The following is a 12,045-nucleotide window of genomic DNA, read 5'->3' as shown; positions in this document are numbered from 1 at the left end:
GCATGTCAGGGTGAAATGGCATCGTTTGGCCAAACTAGCAGGAAACCCCCCAACTCTCACAGAAATGAGATGAGAGACAAGGACCACGACAGCCAGCCCCACACTGACAAGCAGCTGGAAGAGAACCACAGGGAGCAAAACCTTGGCAAACAGGAGGAAAGGGATCTGGACCAAAGGGTATCTGATAGTACCAGCTCTGAGCCTTGGTAGTTCTGAACTACTGAGCCACACGTGGCAAGTAGAATTTACTTAGCTGTTATTCTAGACAAACAGTGAATTTTCATTAAATCTACTATGTGCTTTTAAGTGCTTGCTTACTAACTTCCCAAACAGGATTAGCAAGGCACATTAAAAATGAAGCAAGTATCAAATGTGAATTGAATCCATATACTAAAATATTAATGGGCAGATAACAGTACTGTGAATGCAGACAGAGACATCTTATTTGGTGTGTGGTGCCCATTCATGCAAACAACACAACTCACAGGGTAAGCTGCCCCTCAGAGGCAAATTAAAAAATTGGGTTTGAATAGAAGCCTTTTGCTCTCCAGATATTTTAAAAAAATATTCAAGTACTTTTCAATATTGTGAAAAATGTGTCACTCAATTTCCATTTCAATTGGACACTACATCCTGTGTAACTGTACTCTTCACGACTTCTGCCTTCCCTTTAAGGCACTGGTTTTTAAAGGAACATTAAGTTTCAAATTAAAAGCAAATGGTGAAGTGACAGATGCTAGATCAAGAAAAACTGTGCTAATTTAATTTCAAAATGAGAAGATTTCTCAAAATTAGAAAATATCTGTGTTTTGGATACAGGATACAATTACTAGGGAAATGCAGCTGCAATTGTGAGGTTGTCAGTCATGATGGCTTTCATAAGAGTGATCCTATGTATAAATTTAGTGATCTTAAGTTTTAAGCAGATCTGTTTCAATTAATAATCACAGCTACAGAGGCATAGAAAGCCATGTACCAAACAGGCAGAGGCATCCCTCCACCCACACCCTCTGGTCCAGGGAATGCAAGCTATCTGTCTCTCCTTCCAAGCTCTGGAATGTCAACAGGAATGCCTGTGACTACAGAAATAAAAATATCTTGTATTCCTTTAGAGGAACATTGGGAGCACAACCATGCACAGTGCTGTGCCTCGTGGTGACCATCTCTTTGACAGCTATTTCCAGTTCAAAGTGTTCAGCACATCCAGCTACGTTCTCTCCCTGCAGACGGAACTTTAGGTTTATTCTGGATGACCCTGCACGAGAAGCAAATAGTATACAGGGTGTGAGTGAGAAAACAATGTGGGAGCAGCAGTAACAGTGCTTGGCTCGGGAGCAACTAAGCTGTTCATTGTCAGGTTCAGGAGCTGGTAAGTTTAAGTAGCGCAGAAACTGCTCTGCTGGTTTTACTCCGAGCCCCACCAGGATACCAAGGTGGCAGTGGAAGGCTAGTCAGAGCTCAAGGACATTAACTCAAAGGTGTTATTTCTGAGCACAGTCTCACAGCAGAGAAGGGAGACAATATGAAAGAGAGGACTGGGACGAGGCAGGCAAAACAGTTTTCATTCCAAATTTTTAAAATCTGCATTGTCTGTAAGATGGTGGTGGCTGTCTGGGGAGTGGCTGAGGAGGGGGCAGTGTCTAACCTACCTTTTGCACATCGATACATAAAGGAATTGATGGATCACATTTAAGCAGGAAGCCATAGGGGGTTGTGTACTCTTCAATACATTTAAATTATTTGGATTTTTTGAGGGCAGGGGTGGGGGTGTGAACCTCATCAGTATTACTATCTAAATCTAGACTGCAAAACATGCTTCCTTGGAGATGTCAGGAAACTTTGGGTCTCTGCAGCAGATATTGGTGCAGCTGGACCTTCCAGTCCCCTTTGTTCACAAATCCACACAACCAAGCCTATCTAGATTTGTAGGTAAGTATCCTCCAATGCAAGATATTATTCAGTCTTTATCAAGCACAGAAAGATCTAGCATATCTCATCTCCACCAATATACTGACTCCACTACTGGGATTTTGCTGGAGAGAGGAAGCACATCTGCCGAGAGAGCATCAAGAAATAGAACAAAATTTACCAGATATTGATTTAAATTAGGTAAAGAAATAAAAAAGTCCAAGGATTTTGGCTTTGATTTTGATCTCTGATCCTTAGTTTGATTCAAGGGGAATTGGAAGTCTGAAAATAAAGAAACAGAGAGGGCCTGGTGATTGTTTTGTCCTTAACCCCTTTTTACCTGAGGTTTTGTCTGCAGTATCTGAGCTCTTGCCATGGAGATCTGCTTGTAGCCATTTGTACAAGACTACACAACATAACAGACAGAAATAAAAAAAAAAACAAAAACAAGTATGAACAAAATGAAAGGACATCCAAATGTACTGGGGAAATGAAAAAATGTGAACCAGACATTAAATACTCCCCCTTGCAATCTCTCTTCCCCCCACTACTGGCAAAGGGTAAATCCATGTGACAAATAAACCCCTCTATGACTGTATTACTACAGAGGTGTTGAATGCAATGACAGACATGGTAGAATACTTGACAAAATTAGTAACAAGATTAAATTCTCAGTACTTCAAACAGCATCCTGCCTTACAGCTTCCCTATTATGAAAGACATCTTTGTTCACATATTGAGCCATTCCAGAGCCTGTGAAACTCGGGGGAAAAAAAGACATCAGTTCTTCAACTAGCATTGAACTAAACCCAAGAAGTTTTGTTTAACATAATACTGTTAGCTATGTTCTTACACCTTCAATCCTGTACTGCATACCATTTTCAGGACTTACTGAAGTTACCTAATAGCTCTAGTCATCATTTCTGTCTCATAGCTGGGTGTTTTTAGACTAAAATTTGGATAAATAAGCTATGTTTAGAACTTGGCTGAACAATTTTAATGTCTTCCAGCAACAGCTATCCCACCAGGTACTTCTAATGGAACAGTTTCCTGCTAGCCTGCCTTACTGAGGTTTCTTCCAACTGGTTTGCTCATCTCCTGCAGAAAACCAAAAAATCTTTTCAGATACCATGGAATTTCTCCATCAAAAAAGTCGCATTTGCACACTACACAAAGGCATTACACAATCCTTCTCAAGTTAAATCTATTTTTATAGACCTGGCACCCACATTAGAGCTGCAATACCATTGGCCTCTCTAGTGATTCAGTTCCTAGGTGTAAATTCAGAGTATTTCCACCACAACCTTATACTTGACCTGTTAATCCTGTTCAGAGGACCAAGACAGTTCTGCCAAGGCCAGATTATTTTGGAAGGCAGCACTCAGCAGAGGGCACAGGAGTTCTTCCAACAGAGATTCTTAGATGTGAATTTGTATTTTAGGATAACTTTCTCTTTTCTTTAGGATGCACCTGAAGATAGCCTACATTAGAATCTGCAGGGTGTTTTCCCACCCCATGCATCTTAAGTTATTTCATTCTACTTTTCAGCTGCTTGAACTAAAAAGTTTCATAAGTATTTAAATTAAAGAAATAAAACAATTGTCAAAGTTAGCAAGAGTCTTCTCTAATTGCCCGTTATCCACACTACCTTTACAACTCTCTCTGCCAGGCTATCCTCTCAGTTCTCCCCTAAAGATTATCATACAAAGAGAATTGGGCACCCAGCTTCCACAGACTGCGCCACCATCTCTGCAATAGGAAGGGTGAAAAGGGAAGATGTAACAACTTTGTGAAATAATGTATAGCTCAATGAACTGGGACAGGTTTCTACTACCCATTTCAGCACTTTGACCATTTATTATCATCAATCATGCAGCTAAACAGTCACAGATGTTACATAAAATCTCCTGCACGAGAAGTCAAATTGACAACAGTGATATAAATACAGAGCTATGGACACCGTTGTACAGCCTAATTCTTTACACAAACACAATGTAATGGAATACTACCATTGCCACAAACCAATTACACTTAGGAAAGGCTCACTATTTCAAAAATTCTTTTAAAAAGGAGTTTTGTCCACCCAAAAGAGTTATTGCACGTCTAAATAAGGATAAAAAGGCTCTAATGTGAGAAGTTTAGTTTCCAGCATCCCTTCCTTCTGACCTTGATTAAAATACTGAACTCTCTGCCTACAGAGTAACACTATACAGCTCCAACACTATCAGAGTCTTAAAATAGCCCCAAGTCCCAGCTGCCAACAGACCATCGACATCTCACTACACTCACTAACAACTACGAATTATACCACCCCTTTTACATAAAACTTGCATCATAATCTTGTCAAATTAAAAAACCTGTGGCTTAAATTATGTCAGTTTGGGTGATTTTTTGCATTGGGGTGGGCAGAGTTATAAAACCAGGTACCCAAGGTATGGTGCTCCTACACAATTGCCTGCTATCTTTTTGTTTAGTTACATAGCAAGTGAGCATTGTTCATAAAACCATATGAAGGGTTAGAAATCCAGCTCTCAGCTCCCAGAAGAACAGCAGAGTGACAAAATGTTCAAGCAAGAGCAAGACACCAGCACAGGTCCCTAAACGCAGCAGGATGCTAAAGTCTGTCTAGCAAGGGATTCCTGGCTTTGGAGCAACAGGCACTCAACTACGGCCTTGGGCTGAACTGCAAAAAAGAGAAGGCATTTTAGATGCCATCACATTCTCTATGAAGTTTGGATAGATTCCTACTCATTTCAATCCCTGTTTCCCACTCCTCATTCCATGTGCTCACCTCCCTCCATGGACAGAACACAGAACGAGGTACCCAGTCATGCCTTTTGCACAGGACACCTTTCACGCTTGTGCTTTCTACTTATTTACCAGGACAGGATCAAGTTCAAATGGACCTGATTTCTGTCTCATTCTCAGTCTGGTTTTGGAAAAAGACTCACAATTATAATTTTTGATTCAAATCAATCTTAAAGCAGGTTTTGTTCTCTACTCCACTATAACAGAGGTAGTACAAGGGTCTTGTCTCAGAATCTGCTTTGCTACAGTTGGTATTTCTGGAGAAAAGGGGAAGAAAAGACCAAAACCCACAAACCACCAGAACTCGTCATCCTAAAAATCCCGGTATTATTACTGTTTAGGTTTGTGTGCGAGAATGCAGGAAAGAAAGGGGAGTTTTTCAGTAAATTTTGCTTTGGGGCTTTTTTATGACAAGAACAGCCTTATTTTTATAATTCCGTCAATCCAGTGATATCAAACTGGGCTGTATTAAAATAGATTTTTTTTTTAAAACCACTTTGTTGTACACATAATATCATGCACCAATATCAGTCTCCACTCATCAGGATAGCAAGTTTCAGGTGTTTTGTTACTTGAAGCAGTTTCACCAAAGCTGTGTTTATACAGTGGCAGAGTGTGAATGAATTCACAGATATAACACCTTCTGCCACTCTAATTAAGCTTAGTGTGCAAGTCACTACAAGAAAAGAAAGAAGTTTAATTTGGGCTGGAACATTTTCAGCACTAAACAACTGTGATATAAACAGAGCACAAAGATGCCCATACTGCAGCTCAGCTAACCAACTATGCCTGATTGGGGTTTTGCTTTTTTCTAGCTTTCCTTTTACCCATCTCACACAAGCCTGGGGTCTCAGTTCCCTGGACTCAGCACTGTTGCACTGCATTTCTCCAGTTTAAAGGAAGCCCTTACTTTCTGATGTCCCCAAGAGCTGTCCCTCGGTGTACTCAGCCACAAAGAGGATCCAAAGGACTCGTGGCTGGTTTTTACTCGGCACTTTCCACAGGTTGTGGTGATGAAAAGGAAATTATCCCCAGTTTCCAGGGAAGATTTTTCTTCTTCAAACAGCACAATCCACAACCCACTACAGGCACTCAAGACAGCTACTTAGAACACCCTGAGCAAGGACAGCCTCTTTGCAGTGCTCTGAAGAACTGTCCCACACATCTGTGAGGTTTAGACAACTGGTTTTCTCAGTGGGCAAAAAGTGAATTTAAGGAGAGTGGGCCCAGAAGTGGCCCCTCACTGTAGTGAGTTACTTTTTTTGCACACCCTTTACAAGCAAAGGGTTACAGGAAGACAACTGTTGCCTGTCAAAGGCTGCAGCTGCTAAGCTTTATGAAAACTTAGTTAAAAAGTGGTTTTGATGAGAAAAGGGTCTGGCAAAGAAAGAACTTTGCTTCTTGTAGTCAAGAAAGCTCTTTCATCGGCATAAAGTAGAAACACTCCCTTGTGTAGCACAAACTTTGCTTAGGGAGTTCTGAAAAACTGCTGTTTAAGCTGCTGCCAATAAAGAATTGTCCTTATGACAGTCTCCAAGAGCCAGTCCTCTGCCAGTTTTCAACAAATGAATCCTTTCAGAGTAAGAAAAGACAAAAAAACCTTCTCCACACTGAAAAGTCACCAGAACCCTCAGGCAAGGCTTGAAATTACCAGACAGAGAAGGGTGGTGAGCAGGAATGAAGATGCAGAGAGACAAGGATCTGCTGCCCAATATTGGTCCTTAATGCTGGTACTTCCACTTCAGAGCTACCCCAGAAACCATTTTAGTTTGGAGATTGCTCTCAGCTGCTTCAACCCAGCGCTGCACCACAATAACTGGAGATCAGTATACCACTGCAAATGCTTCTAATGGGGGCAAAGCTGTCACTGAGATCAAGGCATTTATGCAACGTGCTGGATGATGCAGTTATTATTAGCTTTGAAAAAAACCCCAACAACTCTAGTTTTGTCAACTAAAAGTGTTAGAACATTGTTAAGAGGCAAATATATCATATTGCAAGAAAGATCAGTTGTTGTAACTACTCAGTTAAAATACCTCTTCTGCCATGAACATCTCTGCAAGAACCTACATGTCTTAGTCAACACCAACTTTGTTTACAATCTGAAGAACAGGCTGCTGCCAGTGAGTTTATAGAAGGGATCATTAAGAACCTATCAGTGCACAGTAATTGTGCATGTAAGGCACATGAAAAATATTTGTTATGCTTGTGCAAACCTTAAGTAAATCACTGCTAGTTAGATACAGCTTTAGTTTTTTTCACTGCAGCAGAGCTCTAAGTATTTCAGACACAGCATAAACAAATAGATATATGCTTCATCAGTGCTGCCCATTTTGTGGTCAGTTTCCAAATCTACTGAAAATACAGAAAGCTGAAACCAGGACTCAATCACCAAGTCACTGTAAAGTGTCAGGATTCAAATCCAAAGGCATGGACAAATATTAATTTCTGGATCCAAACTAGACTCCAGGTGGGAAACTCAAAGCATAGCAGGATTTCTACTTTGCCTTTAGATTTAGTTCCGATCCCTACAAAGGCTACCAGAAACTAAATCCTTTGGCTTCCCTTAATACCTTGGGGAATATTAGGTGCCAAAGCATCTGTAGAAAGATGGATCTCATTTGAAAAGGCCAGAAGAGTAATTGTCTCTGGGTTCAGCTCACAAATGCCCCTGTGCCTCAGATCCTTTCTTCCCTTGTCCCACTCATCCCCACAGACATCTGGAAATGGAGGATATTGTGATTCTGCAAGTGCAGTCCTAACCTTTGTGCCTTAAAAGCACCACTTCAAGGCTTCTATCACATTTCTTCTCTGGTGCATTTTGGGGTTGCCTGCTCTCCCAGCAACCCAGTTTTAAACTCCAGGATACACCGTCCACTGCCATCAACAAGATCTCTTAAAGAACACAGGTAAAGTCCCTCCCACAAAAACTCAAAGGGGATCAGTGCAAAGGGCTCTGTATCTTAAAAGTCTCTCCTTTGCTGAAGCCCAGCAATTAAAACCAGTCTCTTGCCTCTCTCTCCCCTCACATTTCCACTTCCAATCCTCTAAAAATCCCTCTATAGAGTAATAAATATCCGTGTAAGAACAGTATGTTTCAGGGATGTTTTTAGACCCTAAAGCTAAAAAGACTGCAGAGAGCAACAAATGGGAACTGTGAACATTTCCTGGCCTCAAACAGCATTGAAAAGAGCCAGTGGAACTCTGAAAGTGGACCTGGAGAGATGTACAAAAAAGAGAGTAAGAAATTGAAGTCCACTTTCGCCCAAAGTGCATGTTTTGCCTATTACTTCAGTGCCCTACTAGTAGAGATGAAAGCAGCAGAGGACAGAGATCTAAATAACCCTAAAAATTACTTGGCATTTGAGCAAATGTTTCGTCTTTACCACTAATCCACTAATCTTTCAGTGCCTGGATCCCAGGTTGATTGGCATGCTAAAAATACATAGGTAGAAGGCACGTAATTGCTGCTCTAATTTTTACGTAACCGTGAGCTGTCACCAACTCCAGAGAAGCTACTTCTAAACCAAGGCTTTTAGAGCCAAACAGACACTGGAGCCCCCCTGGCCATTGCACACAACTCCTGCTGTTTCTGCATGACATATGTTATTGTACTTTACACATTCCTTTCGCATAAAGTGGAATTTTATGGAGTTAAATAAAATGCTTCACCTAATGAGGCAAGACATACCACGCTGTTTTGGAGACCTCGGTAGCTGTTACAACATTACACATTAGAAATGGAGTATTTTATGCTGAGCAGATCAAGGCTGCATTAGGCATGGGCCATAGCTAAACACATTTTAGTAACTATGGTTTCTGTGAGTATATGGAGGTCTGGAAGGTCTAATAAATGCAGGAAAGTGCCATGCAAAAGGAAAGAGAACTAACAAAATGTATGGGATCTGAAAACAATGGTGTCTTGGTGTGACAATGTGTGACAGCTAAATCTGAGCATCCTGTTACAAAAAAAAAACAACACAAGAGCATTTCCATTTTGCTTGGAAAAAGTTGCTATTCCTTCAAATCAAGTCAGGAGAGACTAATTTTTAATGCATAAGGATGGGTTTCAATAGTCCCCACTCAACATTCCCTATAAAACATAAGCCCACCAACAAAAGAGCATTATTCTGCATAAGAGAGAGCATATGTGTAATGTATTCACAAGCACATATATGTGCATGCTCCCTCTCTCCCAAAGAGAGGGGACTGGCAGGAACAATCTGTTACAGGTTCAAAAGCTGCACCCTGCACCTGGGGCTCTTCCACAAAATGGCCCCAGCAACAACAGAGTCCCCAAACCTGGGCACCAGCTGGCTCATAATTCCTCACAAGACTGCGGTAGCATCAGGAGTTCCTGCATTGCTCCCATAGGATTAAAATTCCCATCTCAAATCAAACAGGATACACACATGTCAGATTAAAGAGATGCAGGCATTTGCATACCTCTTCAGGGTTTGACAGGTTTCTGGTGATTTATTCTGCAACATGCAAATACACCAACAGTATCCCTGATGGATACCTCCTCAGTGCACAGGTTAACAGGTCAGCGTGCCTTGGATTAAATATTTACATTTAGGGAGCAATTTTTTTTTTTTAATACTTAAATAGGAAGCACACACAAGAGGAAAAATCCAAACTATAAATATTTGTGACAACAAATGATGTAGATCTCAACAGTTACACAGCTGTTAGCAATAAGCTTAGCAGAGGATAGCTGAGCACAAGTATTACTGGATATTTGCTAAAATAAAACCTGTAGTTCTACTATCAGGCTGAAAAAATACTTTCTTGTGAGATAATTCACTAATATTAGATTACCACCGACTATAATGAATATTTCCAGGGCTTCACATGTACATAGCTAGTCAGTCCAATGGGGCTGGTCTCCAAGTAGTCACAAGAACAGGGAGTGCATGTGGGGAACAGAATTCCCCTTTGAAATCAAAAAGACTATACATACTATGTATGTATATGAGATTAAAGGAATTTGAGCACTTACATACATCTTACAGCTGCAAATTCAAGGGTCATGAAAGAATTACAAAACATTCAAAACTTCTAGATAAGCTTATTTATAAGCCAAAACAACAAAGCTTCCAAAACACGCTCCTCTTGCCTCTGAAAAAAGCTGCTTGCTAAAGTAGGACTCCACCTCAGGCTTTGAATTCAGCAAGTTTTATTCTGTGTTTATACTGATATGACAGCCTGAAAGTGACTTGTTTTAATACAGAAATATGAAACTTCAACCTGAATCTGTATCTTGTGGCATCAGAGTATCAATTTATAAACAGCCTGAGGAACCGTCTGTTCTAGTGGTGCTTCTGGTTAACCCCTTCCCAAAATTAATGCCTCCCCAGAGAAACATCCTTTTGCCACTCATTCCGGAGCTCTAAACTCTTTGGTGTATTTATTCAGGTATCCCCCTCACCCTTCCTGCTTCCTTTTTTGTACTGGTGCTTCCCAACATAGCTGGTTTAGGCTGCAGGTTAGTGCTGAGCCACGTTTCATTCAGGTCAGGAACACTTCGATTTTACAGTGAGGGTGGAGGATGTACGTGTAACAATCCTCCCAGTGGCACTATCCCATATCACCTTCCCACCTCTCCACTGCTTTCTCCATGCCTAAAGACATGATGGATTATGATACAACCCATGGGGGTAAATCTTGAGTAGTTGACTTAATGGCAGGAAAACCTGAGCCTCATATGGGCACAGGTCCTCCTCCAGGTCAGATCAAAGTGCAGTTGCCCTACCCAAATGATAACACACAGACTCACATGACTCCACAATACTCATCCAGCTGGACTCTCTGACAGAGGTTTGCACTTTCTTTGGCAAATGACAGCGTTGCTTCATCTCCCTGAACCGTCAGGGCATGTCAAAGAAGCCATGCAATTAACACTGTCTAAAATAACTGGTGTTCCCTAAGCCTTTTAGTTTCTGCTTTGAAAATGCGTTTAATTGCAACCTTGTGTTAACCTGTAGAAGCAAAAGCACTTCTGTTCAGACACAAAGTCAGTTTTTCCCTTTTCCTAACCTTTCTTTTACTTAATATTTTGGAAGTTGTGCTCCTTTGAGAAATATTGTATCCTATGCAATTGTAGTTCAGTAAGCAAGCCACAGCAGAGTGTAAGTAATACAAAGCTGCACGAGCTCAAATTTACTGTGAGGGTGGTGAGGAACTGGCAGAGATTGCTCAGTAAAGTTGTGGATGCCCCATTCCTGGAAGTGTTCAAGGCCAGTTTGGATGGAGCTTTGAACAACCTGTCTAGAGCAAGGTGTCCCTGCCCATAGCAGAGGGCTTGGAACTTGATGATATTTAATGTCCCTTCCAAGCCAAACCTTCTATGATTCTATGAATTTTCCTGAAGAGCCCTTCTACTTGAAAATCAATAATTAATTCCCTAACATGCAGAACAGCTCTGCACTTCTCACAGGATGCCCTGAGGCAGAAAGTAAGAAACTGAGATCTGGACAGGAGGGGAGCCCTCGACATAATGACCTGTCAGGAGAGTGTGGGTAAGCAAGTAGGACCTCAGGGCTCAGCACTGGCCATCACAGGGAGCATCAAATCCCACATTTGTCAGGGAAACAGGTTCTGTTCAAATAGACTTGCAGAGTCTTGCTGCTCTCTTCTGAAACCTGGTTTGTCATCACCAAGGTAGGAGTGAAATCATTCCAGCATCCCTTCAGCTGCCATCTGTGCTCCCACAGGGAGGGGGCTCAAACTTGTCAAATGCCTTGAATTAAAAAAACCAACCTCTTACCTCAGAAGTGTCAAGAGGTGGCAATTTCAGGATAACAGCCTGAAGCCACTGGCCATCAGCAGAGCACACTGTCTATGATTAAGCATGAAAATTGGGTCCCCAGAATCCAATCCCCAACTGCACTGGGGACAGCAACTTTTGAAGATTCAGAGACTCATAGAAAGACTCTGAAATTCAAAGTGGTAACTTGTTTAGGAAACAATACCAGTCTTTAAGGACAGAAGATAAAAGGGAGTTTGGATTACAGCAAATATTGTTTCTGTTACCAGCCCTCCCTCTTTTAAACAGCTAGTTTTGATCCCTATTGTCAGGGAAAGAATGAGACATATCATTAGCATGAACATGGCAGGAAAGATATTGCTGGAAGATGACCAGGGAAAAGGAGCAACCTGAGATGAGGTGTGCTTGGCATGGAATGGTCCAGTTTGCCCAGCAGTGTGGAACATGAGACTGATGAGGAACCAGATCCTGCTCAGTCCTCCCTGTCTGCTCTGCCTACCTGCAGCACGGGCACAGCTCACACACAAGCCATGATTCTCTCACCCAGGACAGGAAAAAAC

The 12,045-nt window shown here is 41.5% G+C and overlaps 1 protein-coding gene across 6 annotated transcripts in view; it reads right to left on the bottom strand.

Moving 5' to 3' along the window:
- DENND5B (DENN domain containing 5B) overlaps positions 1–12,045 on the bottom strand; it is a 113,637-nt gene that overhangs the window by 65,837 nt on the left and 35,755 nt on the right. For 4 of the 6 annotated variants that reach the window (XM_051784523.1, XM_051784522.1, XM_051784516.1 and 1 more), the window contains exon 2: positions 2,249–2,314. The exons of the other annotated variants lie outside the window; for them this stretch is intronic. In XM_051784523.1, coding sequence (XP_051640483.1) covers positions 2,249–2,314 — 66 coding nt within the window. The remainder of the gene's footprint in view (positions 1–2,248; positions 2,315–12,045) is intronic. 6 annotated transcript variants of the gene reach the window in all.

This window comes from Manacus candei, unplaced genomic scaffold, assembly GCF_025592945.1.
Source record: "Manacus candei isolate 608988 ecotype Guabito, Panama unplaced genomic scaffold, ASM2559294v1 h1tg000018l, whole genome shotgun sequence".
NCBI classification, from domain to species: Eukaryota; Metazoa; Chordata; class Aves; order Passeriformes; family Pipridae; genus Manacus; species Manacus candei.
This window is presented reverse-complemented; position numbering and strand designations above follow the sequence as displayed.